The sequence below is a fragment of the Anolis carolinensis genome, chromosome 2, assembly GCF_035594765.1.
Source record: "Anolis carolinensis isolate JA03-04 chromosome 2, rAnoCar3.1.pri, whole genome shotgun sequence".
NCBI lineage: Eukaryota > Metazoa > Chordata > Lepidosauria > Squamata > Dactyloidae > Anolis > Anolis carolinensis.
The window spans coordinates 131,010,049-131,035,435 of record NC_085842.1 but is presented as its reverse complement, the minus strand read 5'-3'; the positions used below and the strand labels follow the sequence as shown (position 1 = coordinate 131,035,435).

General features: G+C 40.3%; 1 protein-coding gene across 2 annotated transcripts; it reads left to right on the top strand.

Annotated features, from left to right (window-relative positions):
- The first annotated feature begins 8 nt into the window (after positions 1-8).
- dus1l (dihydrouridine synthase 1 like) lies at positions 9-25,387 on the top strand. Of its 2 annotated transcripts, none has more exons than XM_062973949.1 (14): positions 9-107; positions 5,373-5,619; positions 6,632-6,740; positions 7,413-7,463; positions 8,537-8,649; positions 9,295-9,377; positions 10,182-10,285; positions 15,156-15,300; positions 15,454-15,550; positions 16,674-16,762; positions 17,627-17,793; positions 19,222-19,259; positions 20,996-21,071; positions 23,158-25,387. In XM_062973949.1, exons 2-14 carry the CDS (start codon positions 5,383-5,385, stop codon positions 23,304-23,306), a joined length of 1,458 nt encoding a protein of 485 aa, XP_062830019.1. In that variant the 5' UTR covers positions 9-107; positions 5,373-5,382; the 3' UTR covers positions 23,307-25,387. The 2 variants fall into 2 exon arrangements, with proteins under 2 accessions (XP_062830019.1, XP_008102777.1); XM_008104570.3 differs by lacking the exon at positions 9-107 and adding an exon at positions 187-332.

Here is a 25,387-nt window from a genome sequence, read left to right as displayed (position 1 = left end):
AGACACACCGTGCCCGCCCTATAATATGTGAAGGACACAGTGAGCCCACGGGATTCCCCTTCCCCGTGGATAACAAGGTCGTAGCGTATCTCTCCTCACGGAGCCAGGTGGGCCGCACCCCTCTCTCCCTACTTCCCTCCCGTCGCGTCGCAGCGGTCTCTCGTTCCTATAGGAGGCAGGCAGGCGAGCGGCCTCCTTCGCCCGCGCCCTCGTTTCCAGGGGGCCTGGTTTGGTGCGACACCGCCGCAGCCTCCTCGCCGGCCGGAGTGGGATGGCGGAGGCGCCGGCGGGCTCTCGACGCAGCGCCCTGCCGGGGGCGGCCTAGGCGCCAGGTAACGCGCCGGGAGGGGAAGGGGAAGGGGAATGGGGCGTGGGCGAAGAGAGGGCTGAGGAGAGGGAGGGGATGGGCCTGCTTTGGGAGGACTGCTGCTGCCTGCTCAGGCGGAGGGGCAGCTCCCCTTTGGGCCCGAGAGTGTGCCCTTGGGGAGAGAGAGAGAGAGAGAGCGAGCAACCGCCTGGCTTTCCTGGAGAAGGACGCAGTAGTCTCCAGATGTTTTTGGCCTACAACGCCCAGAAATCCCAGCCAGTTTACCAGCTGTTAGGATTTCTGGGAGGTGAAGGCCAAAAACATCTGGGAACCCACAGGTTGAGAACCATTGGAGAGCATCAGGGAGGCCTGGGCGCTCCTGGTTTTTCTTAGGGAGGGAGGAAGGTCCATAAGACCAATCGCTTTTGATTCAAGTGATAGCAGTCATGCAAATACTGTGTGTGTGTGTGTGTGTGTGTGTGTGTGTGTATCAGTAATTCTCAACCTTTTTTTGACCAGGGACCACTTTCCAACATTAGTACCAAAAGGGTTACGAATCAGTTTTTGGTCAACTTTTGATTCGGTTTGATTAATTGGAGTGCTGATTCAGAAAATTGCATTGGATAGACCACATCAGTTTCTGATACAGAATATCCAGTAGTCGCCATGTGCTCCTCTATTTAATAATCTGGAGCTGATGTGGTCTATCCAATGCAGTTTTCTGAATTGTCACCCCAAATAACCCCAGGAATAGCCCTAAAAACAAAGACACCAAGGCACCATCTCACTTCCAGGCACCACATAAAGGGCTCCACTCAGGGGAAGGGAGGAAGAGGACAAGCAGCAATCAGGAGACTTGTTGTGCCTGCCTTTCGTGGGTAGTCAGCCTTTCCCCTCCCAACATCCCCATTGCTTCGACACTATAAGAGGGTTTCACGAGACCAGTTGCTCTCGTTGCAATGGTGTAGTAATGGTGAGACCGTATTTTAGTTCTTGAGGACCACTGGTGGTCCATGGATCACAGGTTGGGAACCACTGCTGTGTGGATATATCTATCTATCTATCCACATAATAAAAGTGAAAATCTGTATGTATGTATGTGGCACGGGTGTCCACTCACACACAGCCTCCGGCCTCCACAAGCAGCCTATAGTTCCCAGTGCTGAGGAGATACCAAGTCACCCCCTCCCAGGACATTGCAGGTTACAGCAAGCATATCCCAATGTTCCTTTCTCTCTCCATTTGCATGACCCCGCCCACTGCCTCTCCCTCAACCCTTTCCTATTATTTTCTATGGCACACAGCAAACAGAGGAATTGATCAGCAACTGAACATACTGGAGAGGTTTGGGAAGAATTAAGCATGATTTCTAAGAGTTGTAGGTGCAATCTAAGAGCCCTCTGAGCCCCACAAACAATAGACCTGGAACTAACTTGGAACACAGACCCAGCATGGCCCAATTTGCATACTGGTGGGGTTTGGGGTGACTGACCTTGACATCCAGGAGTTATAGTTCACCCGTTTGAGAGAACACTGAACCCAGTAGATGGCGGATCTGAACCAAACTTGACACACAGACCTAACACGGCCAACTGAATACTGGTGGAGTTTTGGGAGAGTTTACCCAAGATTTTGGGGAATTGTAATTCACTCAAATCCTTATGCATTTTCTAACAGGAGCATTCATAAAAAACAAAAGCAAATACCGAGCTTTTTTGTAAGGCATATCATAACATATGACCACACTGAAACTACCTAACATCCAAAAACAAACCAGGGTCTTTTTAAATAACCTGGCCACCAAGCTAGTGTGTGTGTATGTATATATATGCATGCACGGGGTGGGCCACATATATGTATGTGTGTGTTTATATATATATATGCATATTCAGGTTAATATTTATTTATCGTGTCAGAAGCAAATTGAGAATGTAGTTATAATGTATAAAAAAATACAAACAAAGTTAAAAACTTGGCATTATGCTAAATTTCCTTTGACCAGAAGCTGGCCACTACGAGTGCCTCTGGTGTCGTCGTAAAAAAGTCTTCCATTGAGCATGTGGCAGGGCTCAGGCTGCATTGTAGTAAGTGGACTGTGGCTTGCTCTTCTCCACACTCGCATGTCGTGGACTCCTCTTTGTAGCCCCATTTCTTAAGATCGGCTCTGCATCTTGTGGTATCAGAACAGTGCAGTCTGTTCAGCGCCTTCCAAGTCACCCATTCTTCTGTGTGCCCAGGAAGGAGTTTCTCATCTGATATCAGCCACTGGTTGAGATTCAAGGTTTTAACCTGCCACTTTTGGACTTTCTGAGGTGTCCCTGTGAGTGTCTCTGTAGAAAACGGGAATTCCAAACATGAAACAATCTGGGCCAGCTAACACCTCTCAACAAAGAATTCCTTCAGGCAGGAAGCAACTAGGCTTTGAATCTGCAAGGGCATTAAATGCTAATCAAGGTGGTCACTTGCAACATTCACACTTGCCTCAAACAGACAAGAGTTCTTTCTCCCAACCTGGACGTTCCACAGATATATAAACCCCACTTTCCTAGTTTCCAAGAGACCTCACACCTCTGAGTATGCCTGCTGATTCCAAAAATGGCACCGGTTTCCTCCATCAGTTCTAGTTTTTGATACAGGACATATACCAGTCGCCATCTGTATGCCCATAGAAAATCAAGATAATCATATTCAAGAAACTAGAGCTGATGTGGTCTATCCAATGTAATTTTCTCAATCAGCGCCCCAAATAAACCCAGGAACAGGCCCTAAAAACTGAGACACAGAGAAATTTTTTTGGAATTTGTAATGTTATTTTTGTGTTCTTTCACATCATTTCTGACTAAGGCAAACCTGTGTTTGTATGTGTGTTCAAGTCACCTGTCATTGTGTGGCTATCCCATGAATTTTATAGGGGTTTTTAAAGCAGGGAATCTCCTCAGAGGTGATTTGGCCAGTTCCTAACTCTGAAAAACAGCCAACAGCAAAGCTTTCCAAACATTTTGTGTTGGTGATACACTTTCTTAATCAATTGGATCTTTATTACGATCATAGACCAGCATAAGGAGAATGGGGTACAGTCTCATAAAAGCTTAATACATTCAACTCATTAGAATCTAGGCTAAAAGCTAAGATACAGAGGTGTATTAAAAAGCTAAAATACAAAACACTAATAAAATTATAATTTTAAAAACCTAGAAGGAAATGAAAACGGAAGAGAATCTGGAAGGAGAGATAGGAGCATTAAGGGAATATGAAGGAAGCATAAGGAGTAGAGTCAGGCACAGGTCTAGGAGTAGAGTCAGGCACAGGTCTACGAGACTAGGGGGTCAGAATATTAAACCTATAGTTATAATTTTCTGATAAGTTAGAATGCAGACTTGTGCGAATTCTAAGCACTGCCACACAGAACTTGGCAACATTACAGGTCATAATGGAGTTGGTATCTGAAAGCAACAAGTGATGTACAATTGTCTTGAACGCCCTGGGTGTTTATCTAGCAATGGTGAGATGAGTCTGGTTCTAATGTCTCTGTAAAACAGGCACTGGAGGAGCCTCTGGATACAGGGTCTTCCAATATCAACCCTCGAGTACAGCTGATGGGTGGTCATGACACCGTGTCAGGGTAAAGGCCCTCTGATAGTTGGGTACCTCTAGATTAGTTATATATGGCATAGGGGAGTCGAGGTATCTACTGGTTTGAATGTTGGAGTGCTGGCTAGATCCAGTTGGTATTCTGTTTCTAATATATGTTGTTTAATGAGTGCTTTGGCTTCATCTTGTCCCATGCTGAGTAGCAACCCTGGAGAGAAGCCCAGGGATAAGATTTTAGTTGGTATTGCATTTTTCCATGTGGACTGGAAGCATCCCTCACAGTTAGTGGGGCAAGACCAAGGGGAGAAAGGGATAATCTGGCCTCAATTTTTTATGAAGCCTGTCTCTAGTTGCAGGATGGCACTGGAGACCCATTTTCGTACTTGCAGGGCCGATCTTAGAAATGTTGATGTAGAGCACAAGCTCTAGTGAGGCAAAATTGGAGAAAGAGCCTAGGTATACTGGAATAGTGTCTGCTTATTTGAAATGTAGAGATTTTCCAACCTTGCTGATACAGCTTCATGGGGTGTAAAAAGTGGGGAAAAGAAAAGTAAAGGGAGGAATTTTTAATTTTAGTAATAAATAAATAAATATAAATCACTCTCAATTGTACTTCTAGATTCTTCCCACATATATCCACTTTCTCCTCCTTTTCTTTATGCTGAAACAGACTAACACACCTATTTCTCTGAAACCCTCATAGGACAGGGAGTAATAAAACCATTACTTATCTACAATTTAAATTTGGTTCCTTGCAGTGCTTTGCTCGTGGATGTTGTAAGCTGGGGTATAAATAAAGTTTATATTTAATTTTTAGACGACAGTGTTGTTTTGGTGCTATTTATGTAGCATTATTGTCAATATACTCTTTATTCTGAGTGTAGCATTATTAAGGGACAAGATTGCAGTGGTGAAAAAACCCATTGGCTTCTGTTTGGGCAGTCAGAAATTAGTGTAAGTCTTTAACAAATCAGAATAACAAAATGTGGGGTAATGCGATAATGTGAAACAGTGTAGCCCACAGAATCATAAAATTATAGTTGGAAAAATGGACATACACAAATATTCCTGACTTTATAGTCCTATAAAAATGTGCAATTTTTATTCTGTTACAGTTTTGCAAAAATATAGTAGAGATCTGCAAGTACTGTTATCTGAATTGAACATGGTCTTACACACACATTTATCAGCATGCACACGCACACCGACTCCACAAATATTTATCCATCCTATACAAATCTGAGTTTACATAGATGTATATGTATTTAGATAAAATTACTCAATCTTTTCTGTATTCCACTGAATGTGCTTACTGCAAGGAACTGTGTATGATTAAACCGGAAGACATGTAAATGTCATTTGAACACTTTTAATAGTCACTGTATCCAATGCTGCATTTTTAAAAAATTACATTTTTGTCTTTGCTTGAATCAGTTGGAGAATGTTAGCCTCTATTATTTAAATTTTCTTCCAGTCACAGGAAGATGACCAAACTTAAGGGATTTGAGTTCTGGAAAAACACACTGAAAAGTGCCCGTTTTGTGGTTGCTCCCATGGTGGATCAGAGTGAGTTGGCTTGGAGACTGTTAAGCCGCCGCCATGGGGCCCAGTTGTGTTACACCCCTATGCTGCATGCCCAGGTCTTTGTCAGAGATGCCAATTACCGTAAGGAAAACCTATATTGTGATGTGTGTCCAGAAGATAGACCTTTGATTGTGCAGGTAATAACAATTGCATGAGTTTTTATACTCTAGAATATTATGTGATGCTACTCTATAATGGTTTTAGAAATTTTTTAGAACAATGGTTTACAACTACTTAAATGATCCAATATTCATAATAAAACTACAAATCCACCTATGTGAAAAACAATAGATAATATATACTCATTGTACAAAGAGATCATGTCCAGTACACAAACACTTCCCTATAATAACAATCGGACTACTGCAAATGGATTTCTCCATGAGATAGAATGATGAGAAGTAGTCTGAGGATGTGTCTGGATGATCATTTTTAATTGTAGCCTTTTCTTCCAAACTGGAACTGTTGTCAGATTGGCTTCTTTTTGTGCTTATGCTTTGTCAACCTTCATTTAGATGACGACAATGACGACAACGACAACAGATATATAACTCAGTTTTTCATTGTGGCAGGGGATTAGCTGACAGATGTTTCCAGGAAACAACCTTGTTGACACAGATTATTGTGTACATCCTTGGCAGTATCTTCCCATGTTTCTTAGAGAGGACTTGCCTCACCACAATACTACCTGGCATGGGCAGTGATCCAAATAACATTGCAAAACAGTGCACTTTAAAAATACAGGGTGGATTTCTCCATGAGCAGTACAATGAAACTTGAAAGTTAAGGGGAATTACTGGGGAGATTTTCCTGGACATGGAATCCTGATGTCTAGAAACTTTTAATCTGTCTGGATTTTCATGAAGACAATTTTGTGGTGTAATGCAGGCAAATATCACAAGGTGTGTAGTAATAAGACAGAAAATTTTGTACTCTTGTTATGTTAAAAATTATTAATATGAGGAACCTGCCAAGTAGCCAAAAAACACCGGGATGGAGGAGAAATAAGATTGTTTAATATCTTGAATAGAATAACAACCATGATGTTTGAGAGTTCAGTTATATAGTAGTCTATTTTATTCACATAGTTCTGGTATTTCAGTGTTGATGTGTCTGATTTATTCTTTGTCTTCTATATACCTTTCACAGTTTTGTGCCAATGACCCAGAAATATTTGTTCAGGCCGCCTTGCTGGCTCAGGATTATTGTGATGCTGTTGACCTGAATTTGGGGTGTCCTCAGATGATTGCAAAGAGAGGTATGTGCAGGTTAGAATCTGAAATAATACAGGCTTATGCGGGCTTAATGTGGGTGTAAGCCCCATTAATATTTGAATAAAATGTATTAGCATTGCTGAGTATGTTCTTGGGTGGCCGCAATCCAGATGAATTAGAGGGACAATGCAATTCAAACATGTACTTGCAAACTGGGTGTAATGGTCAGTGCTGCCTAGGAGTCTGAGTTTAGAATGGCAGCCTTGCTTTCTGCTACTGTTAAAACATAAAATACACCCATTTAATTCTCTTAATTTAAACTTGCTTTTAAATGCTTTGCTGGGCTACTTTATTTTTTTGGCTTCCTTTCTTGCAATAATTTCAAACAACATTTAGGAAATAAAGACCACACTCTTTATATGAGAAAAGGGCAGATAAGATGCTGAGTTGGGGTCCTGGGAACTTCAGTTGATGTGGAAAGCACAGAATTTTAATGGGAACTCCCTCTACTAAAGCTTTCAGTCTCTGCCAAGCACTAGCCCATTGTATTTCTCATATGAACTGTGAGGGAATAGCTTATCTTTTAAGTAGGATCTAGAAAATGAAGTTCATTGTCCAAGTAGAAACATTTATGTGGATCTGTTTTGTATAGCCCACAGTAAATTATTACATTTGACTGTCTTAAAAAAAAACAACAATTATTTATTTATTCGTAGGTCACTATGGAGCATTCCTACAGGAAGAATGGGACCTTCTTCGGAGAATGAGTAAGTCTATGAAACTCTTGAGCAGGATGTAAATACAATAATTGTCAGGAAGAGTCAGTGTATTCAGTGTATATGGATTCAGCTTTGATCTTTAAAAGAAGACATTGTCTTTTAGAGGTGAACTGTGGCACATTTTTTATTAATATATAAAGTGGTGAAAAAAGAGAGGCAGTGCTGGCTAATAGTAAGAATAAATAGCAAAATAAATGAAAACTGTCTTTGGAGGATACAATTTTATTCATATTACATAACACACAGGGTTTATAATAAAATATCTCCTTGCTGCTCATATTAAGCCATAACTGATTTTAAAAACAGTGGAATGAAAAACAGTAGAGTGGAAAAAGAACTTAAAAGATACCAGTTTAAAATCAAAACATATCAGAAACAAAATTACACATGTAAGGTAAAGTTTCAAGTTTTAAAAGTCTGAAAATAGAAAAGTCTTTACCAGCTGCCATTTGAGTAAAAATATACAAGGCCTCTCTGAGGTGGGTATTCTTTAAGGGCTGCCGTTAGCATGGAGGACCCATAACTCCACAGCTACCTGCTTCATCTCAGTGGGACACTCAGAGATGGATCTCAGATGAAGATCTCAGGGACAGGATAAGTGCCTGTGAGAAGGGCTGATTTTCAGCTGATACGAACACTCCCCATGCAAAAGAATATATGATGGTGTTCAGTATGTGGTGCTTTTACTTGAAGAAAGATCATTTTGAGTCTTCTGGGTAGAATCCCATTATTCCCTTCAAGGCTGAAGTCAGTGGAATAGAGGCATCATTTCCAGTGAAAATATAAATTTCCCTTTCTTTGGTAGGCTGGTCTACCATGCTTTAAATCTGATTCAGAGAGTTTTCAGGAGATGGGAGAAGGAATAAGAGAAAACTGCTTTCCTCTTTCTGCTGACATAAGTCTTCTGTTGTGGGAATTAGTTGCATTCAGTCCTCCTTTTCGCTTGCTGTTCCATTATATAGTAGGCCATGTAGTTTATGCAAAGCAGGGGGAGAAAGCAGTGCTGCTGTTTAAAGCTCTATTACAGATTATCAACAAGTGATCTTTGTCTTGTTTTCCAGTTATGTTGGCTAACGAGAAGCTCTCTGTTCCTATCACATGCAAAATCCGTGTTTTCCCAGAAATTGCCAAGACTGTGAAATATGCCCAGTTGCTGGAAGAGGCTGGTTGTCAAGTAGGGAATCTACTGTTCCCTGTTACTTTGCATTAATTACAGGGCTCTCATATTTTTCAATTAAAAAGCTGCATACTTGAGGAAATTTTAGTAACTTATGTTCCATAAAGCGAAAAAGGTGAAGTAAAGCTATTTCCTAGCAAAGTTAGGACCAGAAATTAGGCATCCTGACTGAGTTCATTGTACTTAAACAAGTTGGAGGCTGGAAACTTTCACTTGTGAAACAGTAGGTTTAATAGAAAATAGATGGCTGCTGGGGTTTGTCACTGAACTGATGTTCAGTGAAGAAAGTGAAAACAAAGATATCATCACCAGTCCTACTATTCTATTTGCATTTTTATAGAAACCAATAGATCCACATTCAAGTTCAATTTTTAATTGACATTAAAACAAAGAATTCTTACAAAATAGGCTTTAGTTATGTTGTCTGAAGATACTCCCTTGCTCTTATTAGAACATTCGGTGTTCAGAATGTTTCAGGTTTGAGGCTTCAGAGCTGAAAATGGGAAAATTACTATTTAATTTGAATCCCTACCCAGCATTAGAGGCAGGGAAATCTTAACACAAAGAGCATGGGGGAGGACAGCACATTTTCTCTTGTATTCAATTCATACACATTAAACAACAAATATAACTCTGTCCTAGCTCCTGACTGTCCATGGTCGCACTAAAGAACAGAAGGGGCCTCTTGCGGGTGTGGCCTCCTGGGAGCACATACAGGCAGTGAGGTAAGCTTCCAGTCGGCAGCATAGTGATGTGAAACAGGTTTTAAAAATCCTGTTACCAAAGACCAAGACTAAATGCATGCAGTTATGGACACATTGACACTGAGCATGTATTTCAGCTTGAAACTGACTGTAAACTGCAGCAGCTATAAAACACTCTCCACCAAAGTATGCTGCGATGCAAATTAAAGTGTCTAAAGTGAATCAAGCCAAGTTGGGCGAACTACCAAGTTAAGCCCCTTAACACACTTCAATGAGTTTTACACCTCAACTACATTGCACATTGAGATCAACTCTGCAGAATGTGAAGGTGCTTTAAAGAACCCCACCTGCACTAGAGTGCTTTGTAAAACTCAGAATGAGTGAAACACCCCAAAGGCATGGCTGGGCAGCAGAGGGCTAACTGACCACCTGTGATGGGTAATTGATATACCTTCACTCCTCTATCACTCCCCCCCCCCCCCCCACACACACCTCTGGAGCAGTAGTGCGCATCTTTCCTGGAAATGTGAAAAATTGCTGCAGATTCTGGAACCAATTTGGGGCTACCTTCCATTGTTAAATGTAATCATCTTCCTGGTCTCAAACCTGTTCCAGACATGTCAATCTAATCATCTGCACAGCAAAGCCAGTTTTTCCCAAACCAGATCCAAACTGACATGAGTGGTTGGCATAGGTGTGCCTTAATCAAGTAGTTCAGTAAAGTGAGATTGACACTTTTATCACAGAAGAAAATGTTTTTAGATTTGCCTTGCTCTGAACTTTCTTTGCAATTTTATGTATTGCCTTTTTTGTCTGCTGCTATAGAAAGGCTGTGAACATCCCTGTTTTTGCAAATGGAAATGTACAGTACCTGAATGATGTGGAAAAATGTATTCAGAAGACAGGAGTTCAAGGTGTCATGAGTGCAGGTAAGAGAACTTCTCCTTAGATATTTTAAATTACTCTGTTCAATGAAGCCATAATAAATTCTAGGTCCACATCATATTAATTGACCTTGCTTCAAATATAGTTGTGTGATGCTGCCTCTTCAAACATTACTTTAAACTTTGAGGAATTATTTGATTTATATCCTGTCTTTCCTCCAGTATATGACCTAAAGTGGCTTACTTACAGTATATGGTTGGCCCTCTGTATCCATAAAATCTATCCATGGATTCAGTCATCCACAGCTTGAAAATATCACCCCTCCAAAAAGTAAGCCTTGATTTTGCCATTTTAGAGCTTTGTATATAATGGGACCTGAGTGTCCACAGATTCTGATATCCATGGGGAGTCCTAGAACCAAACCATAGCAGATAGGAAGAACCCACTGTATGTTAAAACAAATATAAATAAAACAATGTATAGCTCAAAGCATTAAAATAAATAAGGAATGCCATGTCCTTACCAGATGTTGCCCATGATAGTGATGACACTGTGAAGAAGCCTTTCCTGAATGATCTTTAAAAGTCAAGCAGCTTCACATAAGAAGAAACAAACTTTCAGTTAGTCATAATCACCCCTTTGAATTGTACCCAGAATCAAACCAGTTTGAATAGACAGTGCAGGCTCCATTTCAGTTACTTGGCTGTGGTAGCTGACATGAGTGGAGCGATAGATAAATAATAATTTGATTTTAAGAAGAGGAGGTCATTAATTTGGTCCAACATTAAACACACTGTTCACATTAATAAATAAAAGTTGTCCTTTGACCTTGGTCTGCGCAAACAGTATTTATTAAGAACTAGCTTGGGGACCTGGCAGTGCCCAGGTTATTAGAAGAAGGCACTATTTGTTTTGGGATGTTAGGAAATATCACTTAAGTTTGGTCCAGATCCATCGTTGGCTGGGTTCAGTGCTGTCTGGATAAAGGTGAACTACAACTCCCAGAGCAAAGGTCAATCACCCCGAAACCAGGCCTGTATGCACAGTTGGCTACGTTGGGACTATGTGGCAAGTGTGTTCCAGATCCGAAGTCAGCTGGGTTCAGTGGGTGCAGGTGAACTACAACTTCCATATGCAAGTGCCATCGTCCATGGTCCATCCTCCACCAAACAATGCCAAGATGTAGGGTGGGTCATGGGTAGTTTGTGTGCCAAGTTTAGTCGAGATCTGACGTCATCTGGGTTCTGTGCAGTCTGGATAAGGGTGAACTACAACTCCCAGATCTAAGGTAAATCACCCCCAAACCAGGCGTTATGCACAGTTGGCCATGTCGGGTCTGTGTGCCAAGTTTGGTTGAGATCTGACATCAACTGGGTTCAGTGCTCTCTGGATGCAGGTAACTCTCAAAATCAAGGTCCATTCCTACTATCCCCTGTACTATGTTCAGTTGGTCATGGGGATTCTCTGTGCCAAGTTTGATCCCAATCCATTGTTGGTGGGGGTAACAGTACCAGTGAAGGTACTGCAAGTCCCATCATCCGTGGTAAATGTGGTCCAGATGCATTGTTGGTTGGGTGAACAGTACTCTCTGGATGTAGGTCAAGTACAAGTCTTGTAAATCATGGTGTGAATTCTCCCCTAACCTCTTATTCAGTTGCTGATCAATTCCTCTGTTCACTGTGTGCCAGGAAATGGTATGAAAGGGAGAGGGAATCCTGGGATGTCAATTCTAGAGGAAAAACAGAACATCTAGGATGAAATGGGCCATGCATGAAAGCCTTCACTTGGGTGGGAGGCAGAATGGTGTTTGTGGAGGACACTGGCAAGGTTTGGGCTGCACGTTCGTGGCGCTCACTATAACCTGAAAGTCAGGTGAGGGATTGACTTGGTGGCTCCACAGCACTGGAAACTATAGTCTGTTTGTGGAGGCCGGAGGCTGTCTGTGTGAGCGGACACCTGTGCCACATGCACACATACAAATTTTTCACTTCTATTATGGACTAGCTTGGGGACCCGGCGGTGCCCGGGTTATTTAAAAAAGACATTATTTGTCTTTGAATATTATGTATTCTCAGTTTGGAGTGGGTGAACTACAATTTCCAGAATCGTGGGTCAATCCTCCCGAAACCATGCCAGTATTCAAAGTTGGCCATTTTTGGTCTGCGTACCAAGTACGGTCCAGATCTGTTGTTGGCTGGTCATCGCCTGGCTGCAGCGCTCTCTGGATGGGGGTGAACTACTACAACTCCCAGATACCCAGGGCAATTGTCCCAAAACATCTGTCAGTATCCACAGTAAGCTATGTTGAGTCTGTGTGCCAAGTTTGGTCCAGATCCGTCATTGGCTGGGTTCAGTGGTCTTTGGGTACAGGTGAACTACAACTCCCAAAATCAAGGTCCACAAACCCCTGCAGTATGTTCAGTTGGTCATGAGGCTTGTTTGTGCGAAGTTTGGTCCTGGTCCATTGTCAGTGGGGGTCACTGTTTCTCTGGATGCAGGTGAACTATAACTCCCTTTTCCCCAAAGTAGTCCAATATGTTCTATTGGTTATGGGGGCTCTGTGTGCCAAGTTTGGTCTTGGTCCATCATTGGTGGGGTTCGATTGCAGGTGAACTATAAATCCCAGTACCTACTACTCCCAAATGTCCAGGCCAATTCCCCATAAAACCCACCAGTATTCAAATCTGGGCATATCAGGTATGCATGGCAAGTTTTGTCCGACCCATCATTGTTTGGGTTCATAGTATTCTGGGTATAGATGAACTACAACTCCTCTAAATTCCCCAGTAGGAGTCACAGTGCTCTGACTTGATGCAGGGTGAACTACAACTTCCACCATGTGGAGTCAATACCCCAGACTCCTCCAGTAAGTTTAGTTGCTGCTCAGTTCTGCTGTGTTTGTTATGGAGACAGATTTGAAAGGGAAGGGCAGTAGGCGAGATCATGCAAATTCCACACCAATGGAGAACCGTGGGATGCCTGCCTGTGGTGGAGGACAATGCAAAATCTAAGATGAAATGGTTCCCAAATGAAAGCATTCCTTGGGTGGTGGGCCGTAGTGTTTGGGGAAGACATTGGCAGGGTTTGGGCTGCATGTTCATGGAGCTCGCTGTAACCGCAATGTCAGTGGACGGGAGTGACTTGCTGGCTCCCCAGCACTGGGAACTATAGCCTGTTTGTGGAGGCCGGATGCTGTCTGTGTGAGCAGACACCCGTGCCACATACATACATACATACATACATACAAGGTTTTAACTTTTATTATGGACTATCTTGGGGACCCGGCAATGCCCGAGTCATTTGAGAATGGTAATATTTGTCTTTTAATGTTATGTATTCTGTGTTGTCGAAGGCTTTCATGGCTGGGATCACAGGGTTGTTGTATGTCTTTCGGGCTGTGTGAGGATGCCTGCCATAGATGTGGGCGAAACGTCAGGAAAGAATACTTCTGGAACATGGCCACACAACCCGAAATACATACAACAACCCTGTTATGTATTCTGTTTGGAGTGGGTGAACTACAATTCCCAGAACCGTGGCTGAATCCTCCCGAAACCCTGCCAGTATTATAAGTTGGCCATTTTGGGCGTGTGTACCAGGTGTGGTGCAGTACTCTCTGGTTGGGGGTGAACTACTGCAATTTCCAGATTCCCGGGGCAATTGCCCCGAAATATCTATCAGTATCCACAGCAGGCAATATTCAGTCTGTGTGCCAAGTTCAGTCTGTGCCAAGTCTAGATTCATCATTGGCTGGGTTCAGTGGTCTTTGGATGGAGGTGAACTACAACTCCCAAAATCAAGGCAGAGAGATTGGAAAGGAAAGGGCAGTGGGCAGGGCCATGCAAATTCCAGAGCAATGGAGAACCCTGGGATGGCTGCCTGTGGTGGAAGAAAAAGCAAAATCTAGAATGAAATGGTCCCCAAATGAAAGCATTCCTTGGGTGGTGGGGTGTAGTGTTTGGGAAGGACATTGGCAGGGGCTGGGCTACATGTTCATGGCGCTCACTGTAACCGCAATGTCAGTGGAAAAGTGTGACTTGCTAGATTCTTAACCCTGGGAACTATAGCCTGTTTTGGAGACCGGAGGCTGTCTGTGTGAGCAGACATCCGTGCCACATACACACATATGGGTTTTCACTTTTATTATGGATTTAGACTTAGATAGATTTAGATAGATAGATTTCGATTAGATTAGATTTAGGTATAGATATAGATAGATAGATAGATAGATAGATAGATAGATAGATAGATAGATAGATAGATATAGATGTTGGCCATACATGTTAGCCACTGTGGTTTTAGCAGAAGGTGGAACAACACAGTATGAGACAGACATTTGTCTAACTTTGGGCACTTAAAGGTTGAATTATGGAGGAATTTGTTGTCTTTTAGAAATTATTAAACATAAACATGTAGTAGTTGTCCGGGAAGTAAAGCAGGAAAGGTTGCCTACCACCTAGTATAATGATTAGATCTTTGATCAAATCCATACTCAGTTACACTATTCTATGAGTGAGCAGTGGAGTATTGTGGCATTCAATCTCAAAATGTGTTTTAAAAACTCAAATTATGTTCTTGCCATTTTTTCAGATTTCCGAACTAAATTAAAATGCTTAATCAGTTTGAATAATTGGGAGCAGTTGCCAGTCTTGGCATACACATGTTTTCAAACCTGAACAGGGAATGCAAATGAAACATTTAGAGGGGCTAATCACTATATCCAGCTCAGAAAAAGAGTGTAAAAAAGCACACAGATTAGAATTTAGGAAAAGGTGAAACACAGTCTGCCCTGCTGTCATTTCCCCCTAGAATTGCTCCACTACCATCAGCCCCAGTGTGTTAGCATTGTGAAACTAACTCCAACATTGCAAGTATAACACAATTAAAAGCTTACTTTTGGCTCTTTCTTCTCAGAGGGCAATCTTCACAATCCAGCTTTGTTTGAAGGAAGAAACCCTGTAGTTTGGGAAATGGCTGAGGAATACTTGGAAATAGTACAGCAGTACCCTTGCCCTCTGTCCTATGTCAGGGCTCATCTCTTTAAGCTTTGGCATCATACGTGAGTAATTGGGTTGCTTATATCCCTTCATATGACATTCTGTTAGATGAGGAGGATCTCAAGGGCATGGCAGAACTAAGCCTGCCTAAAGAATACTGGATTTGGGATCTTGTTGATGGGTAAGCAACACAGCTCACGTTATCTTTCCCCCAGGCTGCAAGTTCATCATCGGCTGCGTGATGAATTAGCAAAAGTGAAGTCACTGGATGGACTTATAGCTGTTAACCAAGAACTGAAGTTACATTGCCAGGTACTTTCATTCAAATGCACTTATGATGGATCCCCTTTCAACCCCATAGTTGGCAACACTTGTTTTCCTCTCACACTTCTTGATCCTTATGCCCTTAAGGTTCCCTAGATTGGGTATTGGGCCTCAAGGTGAGCTCTATGTGGACCAGTGGCCGTGATACTCTGTGGTTTCCCTGAGGTAACCAGGATCCCTATCAAAACTTAACAGGAACAACTAGGCATACTTTACAGAAAAAAGAATAAACAAGTAGACATTTGTTAATTCATAATTAGATCAAATATTAACTCCTGAATTGTTTGATCATGTACAATTCCCACAAACTCCTATTCAATTCTTCCCCTGTTTGACTTTCCTATGTCTATTACAGTTTTCCCCATCTCTGTACCCTCTCCTTCCTATCCCTCTAATGCTTTCCCTGTATCTAGACTATCCTTTCATTGTCTCTCTGCAATCTTTTCCCTATCTGCCTTCTATTAGAGACAAACTTCTGCTTTGTATCTCTTCTTCTCCATAGACCCCCCCACCCCTTCACAAAGTTCCCTTAGCTGTGATTGGTTAGCACCAGTCAGAATTATCCAGTCCTACTTTCACAGCATTATTTTCCTCCATGATATGACCTAACATTGCACCATATCTTTGAGCCACCTGCCATCTTTATTTCTCTGGTTTGCCTCTGAGCCCCAGCTAAGCATACTGCTTTCATAACAAATGACGATGACAGTTGGCTGGGGTGCTATGGACAGACTGATTTTAAAACATTCTTCTGACGAAAAAAGAGAAGGTTCTGCTACTGCCTAATAAACTCAGATGAAGGGAAAATGACAAGGAAGAGTAAAACCATGCAGATGGGTGCTGAGGTAATGGTGGCAAATGTGGGAAGGCAGTAGCTGGCATGAGGCAGAGGAGGCAGTAAGGAATGACATGGGATAGGAAAGGCATGTCTTTGTGTGTGTGAGAGAGAGAAAGATGAAGGGAATGTGTGAATTTGCTCAGCAATTCTTGTGTATCCAAGTTTCTAAAACATGTTATTTCAATTCATTTTTGCTCGCTCTGTGAATTGGCAGTAACAATGAATGGCTTCAGCGAAAGCTGAATTTGTCGTAATTTCTTATTGTGCTCACAGAAAGAAATAGCACAATTGAAGGAAGGCGAGAATCCACAAGGAGGATTGCCATTCTTCCATTGGATTTGTCAGCCATATCTCCGACCAGGGTGAGTCTCTGTATTGCAGTGCAATGTGTTGCACAAGTTAAGCCAGTTATCTACAATCTTTGAATGATAGTTTAGCAAATCTAAGCCAAAGATGAGTTCCTTTTCACCAGCTCTGGCAACAATGGGGAAAAAAATCAATTGCTATAGAGGTGATGATGATATTATCCTCTTACCTTTGAATGCCCATCTCGTCCCTGCTTCCCCTCACCCTTGTATGGTGAAGTATGCATACAGTTTACCCTGGGATTTCATTCTGGATTTGAGAGATATTTCTTAAGCCTCAAACAAAGCATGTTTTTAGTCACACATAGTGATAGTGCTATGTGCTTAGGAGGCAATAATGTAATTTAGCCATAACATAAATGGGCAATATCATTTTTAAGAAGTGGGAACTGAAGATAATTCCTTTGGGATTCTTTTTCTCTAGAGTAGTATATGATCTTTCCTGACTAATATTTAGGGAATCATTTTCCAAGGAGCCTAAAATCCTGAATATTCTACCAATGTATATATGTGACATGAAATCCTGGATACTTATGTCACTTTATACTGTATATACAGTGACATAAAGAGCTTTCTTTCATAACGTGACTATTGCTTCATTTTTCCTTCAAGTACCTATATACTGTGGTCAAGCATAATGCTTCGCTGCAGAACTTGGTGGCCTAGGCTTCTCTGCCAGCCCAGGCCAGTGTAATTGATGACAATGGATGCTGGGAATTGTCGTCCAGCAAAGTTTGGAGGGCAGAATTTTGCCCACCCTTGCTATTTTCCATATACTACTTGCTTCTATAAAAATGGGATCCTTAAAGAAAGCACTTGCTGCCTTCTATTTTTAAATATCGTGGTGTTTAACCTTCGCAGGCCCAAAGAGACATGCAAGGAAAATGGCGCTAGTAGGATTGAAGGAAGTACACGGGGAAAGCGAGCTTTGGAAGATGAGGAAGATGGGACCTTGGATTCTCTTTCAAAGAACAAACAAAAGAAGAAATTAAGAAATCCTAATAAAAGCTTTGATCCATCTTTAAAACGTAAGATGTAGGGCTGCAATATTTCGTCATTGTGATAGATATACCACTTCCAAATTTGGCAGCGTGGCAGTAGTTGTGATAATCCCCTGCCATTTGTGCTCCTAAAGCAAGGTGTTTAAGGAGTACAACCTTTGGCCTAAAAGAGAATCATATCTTTGAAAGCCACTCAGAAATGTAGTTCTCCAGTAAAACAACGTGCAGATTTGTGGCTCACCTTCTTTTAAATGAGAAGGTTTTTTTTAACATGAGCTCAAGGACTTGCTTGCTTAAAATTATGCACTCTTGCGATAAAATATTAAATTCCTTTTGATCAAATCATGTTCCTGATGAATTGGGTGGCAGACTTTCAAAAGATCAAATGGCTGTTTGAAAAATAATTTTAATGTAAACATGGTAGAAAGTATGTGGTAGAATGGGCCTTTGCTTTTGTTGCACTTAAACAAGAAAGACAACTTTATAAAAAATATTTTTTTCCTTTGGTGGAATTATATAGATTTAATCAAATAATGTGGCATTCAAAAACATAGTAAGTACATGTGGAGCATTCCTTATCTCAACAAATTCAAAATACTTCTGTGTGATTGAGATAGTATGGTAACACCTTTTTCTGGAAGTTCATTGTATTTTGTTCTATGTACAAAATTATTTAAAATATTGTCTAAAGTTACGTTCAGGCAGTGTGTATAACAGATATATGAAATATAACTGAACATTATGTTTAGACTTCTTGTCCCAGTTATCTTATTATTTATGTATATGCAAATACAGGTACACCAAAAAATTCCACCCACCCCCCCCACCCCCGAAATCCAAAACACATCTGGTCCCAAGCATTCTGGATAAGGGAAACTCAGACTGTACTGTATTTCATCACATAGAGGAATATTCAGCACACATTGCCCAAGAGGTCTTTAATTTGATGGCAGCCTTAATTATATGTAAAGACTTCTTATTCTAAATTGCATAGATAGCACCACGGGAAATTTGTTCGTAACACCTTTCCTTTTATGTGGCTGATAACCTTTTGTGCACAGAAAATAAAGATCAAAAATACTGTAGAAATACTAGCCAGAAAATTAGCCAGATTTTCATGTAAAGTTGTTGTGACTCTCAAAACTGGTAAGTTTTGTTTACAGTTTTATGGTTTCAGTCACTGTAGTGAAAGTTTACTTTGAATAATTTGTTAAATGCAATCCCTGTTTTCTTCATTTTTTTCTGAATAATTCTACTTAGGAATTGGATTAATTTTTTGATCTTCAAATTAAGAAAGTAACATTAATTTTAACTTTGAGGTATCTGTATTGGTTAAAATCCTTTTGCATTGTTATATTTTCTCCTATAAAAATATATTTCATATATTTATAATTGTCAATAACTAAAATATAAAAGGATCCCAGTTTGAACTATTAAAAGTTTTCTTTCTTTCAGCTAAATATGCGAAATGTGATCAGTGTGGAAACCCAAAGGTAGGTCATCATCTGTCTCTCTTTTTGTTAATACTAATACCTTTGTCATCAAATATTAAGTAAGATTACAATTACTATTACGTATTCTTGTGGCAGTGGGAGTGAAACTGCTGCCCAAGGCAAAGCTCAAAGTTTGAATTGCTTGTTCTCTTTCTCAAAAGAGGAGTTTGTTGCCCAGCACTTTATTGCTAAGAAATCTTTATTACAATCTGAAATGCTAATCCTGAAAACTTTCTCAAAAGGAATTCTCTGCCAATAGAATACCATTTAAATCTAGAATGCAGGCCTTTTTCCCATAGACCTCTGCATACATGCCTCTGTCTGACAGAACCTCATTAGACTACCAGAACTAAGGATGTTGTTGGAACCTGTAACATTACATACTTTATGATCCTGCTCTTTGTGCCATATGTGTGTGTGTGTGTATTTGTATAATTGTGGCTTGCTTTAATTAATTACAGTAATGGATGGCAGACTTTTGTCATTCAGCAGTTAGCTATTCTGGTTTATGGTGATGAGCTGCCATCTGCTGGACAGAATCATTTTGCATTATATTCTGGGCTAGATATACTGTATTGTACCAAAAAAGAGCTGGAAATTTGACTTCCTACTTCCTGTGTTGTCTTTATAATTAACTGAATACTTTTTCCTATTGAACTTCTAAAATTAGGTAATAGATGGTTTACATATTTTAAAAAAGGAGTATGATATTACTAATCCAATTTTTAAGCTCCAACAATGCTTGGGTAAGGATGCTAAAAGATAGACTATAGCATCTGTAGTATGGTTTCTTCATAGATTTGAGAGACTACTGTGCAGTGTGCACAACAAAATAAATTTATGATGAAAGCAGTTGAAAATCTGCTAAAATGGCATTACGGTCATCCGTGTCCCTATTACCAGGTCTCATTAAATGATAAAGACATCCTTTATTTGGAACTATCAGTTCTTGGGGAGTTTTCCATACTGTAGCAAGTGCAAAATTAGAATTTACAAGTGTAGAGTTATACATCAGAACACTCCCCACCCCACCCCCTTTACAGAAGACTTTTTTCCTAATGACTAAATGATATTTTTGGAGGCATTGTTTTCTTGTCACAGGATTGTATGCTATTTTTTGCTTCAATTATAAATTGATTCACATGCCTTCTACCCAATATACACAGTACTCTAGTACAGATGTGATTAGAACCGTTGTCCAATCAAATTGCTCCTGTGTCGGAACTTCCTTTGATTTGGGTTGGAGGGATCATTCATTTGGATTAGGATGCTTTGCTGAGGCAGTGTTACACAACAGACTCTGAATAGATCAAATTAAGAAGAAAAATAGGATTAGATCAAAAGCCTCTGCTACTTCATTGAATAATAATTGATTATTTTTATTCTGCTGTTTGCGGAGTTTGTTTAACTCAGCCTCTCATCTGAACATAGTTTCAAGAACAGACTCTTGAGACACAGAGCACATGGTACTATGGCATTTCTAGAGTTGTAAAACCCAATAATTCTTCTGAAGGTCTCATTGGTGGACTTTCCATTTAACATCTGGACTTGGGAGCATTCTTTTCCTAAGGAAATCCTTTCTTTTTTCCTGTGAAAGATGTTCTGCACAATTTTGATAGCTTTTTGTTTGTTTCATATCCTGGTTCAACACCAAGGCAATATTTTATCTTCCCACCTATTGACATTTTAGGATTCCAATGCAAATATTAAACCTGTTTGTTTCGTTATTTTTCCAGGGTAACAAGTGTGTATTTAACTTGTGTCGAGGATGCTGTAAGAAAAGGGCTTTTAGAGAAACAGCAGATTGTCCAGGTAAATACTGTCCAGGCTTATTTTCCCATAAGAGTTGAATACTTGTAAAAGAAAGATTTTTAAACCAAACTTCATAATAGGTTAAAACCATTGAATATTTTGCTGCTCAGAATATTAGTAGATCAAGACATATGAAGTCTAGGTTATAGTTAGGTTTGCCTGATTGAGCTTTTCAGAAAAATTAGCTATTTCTGAATTTATAAAAAAAACATTAAAAGAGATGGGAAAGTTTTTCAATTGCATTTTTAATGTTCATGGCAGACAAATAAGCAAAATCCATATTCATATTCTGGAAAGCTATTGAAAAATTATATTTCTTTGATAGAGCAGCAGTTATTCATTAATTAAGCTTTTATTATGCTATTAATTCTGTATGTAATATTTAATTACATAATTATTTTCCATCTCCTTTTAAAATATTTATTAGTAATCATTCCCTATTTCTAATCCTTATGAAAAGTTAGGATTTTTGTTTATTCTGGATTCTCTTAAGGTACTGCTCAAAGGTTCTAATGTTTTCCCAATAATAGACTATTAGTATTTGTTACAAGTAATTGAACATTGTTAATGCTAAGCACTAGAATAATTTGATCAGGCATGCACAGAGAGAAGCACTTCCCAGTTATCATGGTTCTACACTATTTAGAGCTTTAAGTGCTGTTTATCTTTAATTCAAACTATTATCAGTATCTTTAATTCAAACTGTAACCAGAAGGGCAGCCACTAAAAAGGTCCAGGAAAATCAACAACCTATATTTTATTCCCAAAAAGTTGTGGGTCAGACTAATGAAGGCTGTTTTGATACCATCTCTGGTCTAAAATGTGTTCAGATAATTGCTTTTCTCCAAGAATGCTTGTAGTTCTCCAGTCACCACTCATACAAGCATCTGGACCCAAAAGAGCTATTAGCCAGGGCATGGCAATACTCCTTTATTTAGAATCTTGGTTGGAAGAAACTCCATGGTCTATCTAGTCCAATCCCCTGCCATGCAGGAAAAGTACAATCAAAGCAGCCCCCCGCAGATGGCCATCCAGCCTCTGTTTAAAGGCCTCCAAGAAAGGACTCCACCAGACTCCAAAGCAGAGAGTTCCACTGCTAAACAGCTCTTGGTCAGGAGATTCTTCCTAATGTTCAGGTAGAATCTCCTTTCCTGTAATTTGAACCCATTGCTCCAAGTCCTAGTCTCCAGGGCAGCAGAAAACAATCCTACCCTCTCTTCCTTTTGACATCCTTTCAAACATTTAAACATGGCTATCATGTATCCTCTGAGTCATCTTCAGAAAGGTGCAGACTAGACTTCTTCAGAGCAACAGCACACATCTATCAGTTCACTTCCATTCAATTTTAAAAGCCAACATGGGAAAATGTCAATCTGGGAAATGGTGCAACACACCAATCTTGCCTGTGTTATGAGATCTCAGCTCCTGGGAAACTTGATGAGATGGCAAACTGGATGCTCCCTTAGACTCTGTGATAGTCTTTGGGCCAAATTTTAACAAGTAATTGACTTTTCCATGCACCAGATTCATACAGTAGATAACTAAAGTTTGATTGCAAAGTCTTGGTTTGATTGCAAAGGGGTTAGAATAAGTGCTGAGTGGCATGTCAAGGATCAGATTGTCTAGGCAAACACATTTGCTAATATCACTGCTCTATGCATAATAAGCATGGGAAAGAGTCTTCACTAGTTGTGCTTGTTGTCACAATCACTCTAGCCATTGCCCATCACTCTAGCCATTGCCCAGCTGCTTTCGTTGCCTGTGGATCTTCTGTAAACCAAGGGAAATTATGGTCGGATATACAGTATATACAAAGCAGTAGATGAAAGACCCACAATGTGTAAAATAATCCACCTAAACGTTTTGTGAATTCAGACCCATTTTCCATTTTCCTGAAATAGCCACATTCTGTACCATGGACATACACACGTTTTTAAAAAAGATTTGAAACCTCATATAATTATAAAAATATCACCTGTATATTGGGGGAATTTTAATTCTCTAATTGCCATTCCAAATAATATGCCTTTCCCTCATGGCTATACTACCTAGTTAATCAAGGCACATTTTCTTTTTGGTTCTTTAGGCCATGGGCTGCTTTTTAAAACCAAATATGAAAAAAGTCTTTTGTGGAAAAGTGGGCAATCCAGCCTGGAAAAGATTGAAGTGAAAACACAGGAAGCTGAGGTAGAGGAGGCTCTGTTGCTAAAAGAAGCTATTGATGGTGTTGCATGAGGCCTTGGTACATCCTCCTGGATTTGCGAACTGGCTTCCGTCTCCCCTTCTGGGCCAAAGAAATCCCTGCTTCCAGAACACAAGAACGTGACGCCACAGATCAAATGTGAGAGGTTTTATTAAGGAAAAATTTCTTTTCTCAGGGAAATGTCCTGTAGTGGAAATAAAAAAGGATGCAAAGAAAGCTTTTTCACAATGTGTTTAAAAGATGTCAAAAGACTGAGCAAGAAACATCAGCCTCAATATGCTGCAATGGGGACAAATTAAAGATAGCACCTGCCTGTTTAAAATTTTGTGTGTGGTTTAAAATTGATGATTCTTTTATATAAGAACAGGGGTTTTTGGAATATAATAAAGGGAGCATTCAAGATGTAGGGCAACACAAGTGAGGAGTTCAGTTGAGGTCAGCATTCCAGAGCAGGCTGGATGATCGCTGCTCAGAGTAAACAGTCATGCTCTAATCATGAACAAAAATAAGTCATGTGATTTTTCTGACATAAACAATTGTAATTCCCCAACCCTGAGGAACTAACAGAAAGCAAGAAATAATTGAGCAAAAAACCTACAGAATTAGGCAAAGCATAACTGGAAAATGTGAAATTGTTAGCTTTTTAGCACTGTGTAATTAATAACATAGTCATGAATTAAGTGAAAATACAATTTAGTCACTTTAGTTGAAAAAACTGTGTTAGAAATTCTCCAATTTAGGGAGGCAAACCGGCCTTGATGCAGAAGTGTTGGCCTGCCTCCTTGCCGCGTCTGACCCGTTCCCTGCAGAACCTGTCAGGAGCTGCCAATCCTACCACTTTCCTGTCATCTTCCTTGAGGGATGGGTCCATTCCACTTCTGTGGTGTCATGAGGTGGGATTCCCCTCTACTACCTTGCCCCTTGCTTTCTTGAGCTCTTTATTTTATAATTTTTAATAATATTTGCATTTTAAAAAATTAACCATTGCTGGAACTTGTTTAAAAAATAATTTAAAAATGACAGAGCAGCAGAAATGTTATGAGGCTATGTGGAGGTGCGGTTATGGGACCAAGCATTTACAAACTAGCTCAATTCCACAAATGGAGACAGGTGTGATAACAAGGGTACTCATGCCGGTATGTATCTGGTGCCAGTGATCATACAACTGCCGTGGAATAGCAGCTTTGTGCTATAAAGTCTTCAATTGATTTTAACTGATTAATTCTTTTTAGTGTATTTTCCTGAGATAAATAGTTCAGTTCTAAACCAGATATCCAAAAAGGTCTTACGCTGCTTATGTTTTCATAAGTATGTTGAGAGAACTGCAGATGTGCAACCCCTTTCTATACAGAAAAGGAGATCCTCCAGGCTGTGGACCAAACACAGCCTTTGCTACCTCATTCTCTTCTGTTGTGCCCTTCACTCTGCTTGGAGGTAAACTGTATGAGTATAAAAAGATATAAAGCAACCTCCAGCATCCTTTTTGAGACTGAAAGAAATGTGTAAAATTAACTTTTGTGGATTGCATCACATGCATCTCATGAAACAGACTGGGTTCTTTCTCTCACTCTCAAAGATGCTGAAGGATTCCTGCTTTGAAAGTAAGCAACCTTATTTACTGTCTTGGCCTGTTCTCCAATGACAAAGCAGAGTGTTAAATCATTACGTAAGTTGGGGGAAGAACAATGGCTGGATGCAATTTTTAATCATGTTGATCATGTACATCTGTAATTCAACTGTTTTGGTGTTCGCCACACCTGCTACTGAAGTGGAGACATTGATAGGTTTCAGTTGAAACGAGGCTCTTTAAAATGTCTCACTCATGTGATACATGTTTATTCAGGAGTATGCTCATTGTATTTTAATACGACGATCTGCAGACTGCTGGCATACGCCCTGATCAGGCTCATGACCGGGTGAAATGGCGCCGACAAACCAGTAAAGCGGCCCCCGCCATCAAGCAGGACAAATGCTGAAGAAGATGCCCATTGTGTTTTAAAATAATGACAAAGAAAAATCAGTTTTGAAAGGTTCTTCAGATGGAGAAATGGTGCTGTAGAAGATGTGCAAAATATGTTTTAGGAAAAATACTGTATAAAACCAGTCACTTTCA

Bases quoted from the DNA above. Each gene is read 5' to 3' on its own strand.
- dus1l (XM_062973949.1), top strand. From the start codon at position 5,383: ATGACCAAACTTAAGGGATTTGAGTTCTGGAAAAACACACTGAAAAGT. The intron at 6,741-7,412 runs GTATGTGCAGGT...ATTTATTCGTAG, and splicing joins TCAGATGATTGCAAAGAGAG to GTCACTATGGAGCATTCCTA. The intron at 16,763-17,626 runs GTGAGTCTCTGT...TAACCTTCGCAG, and splicing joins CAGCCATATCTCCGACCAGG to GCCCAAAGAGACATGCAAGG.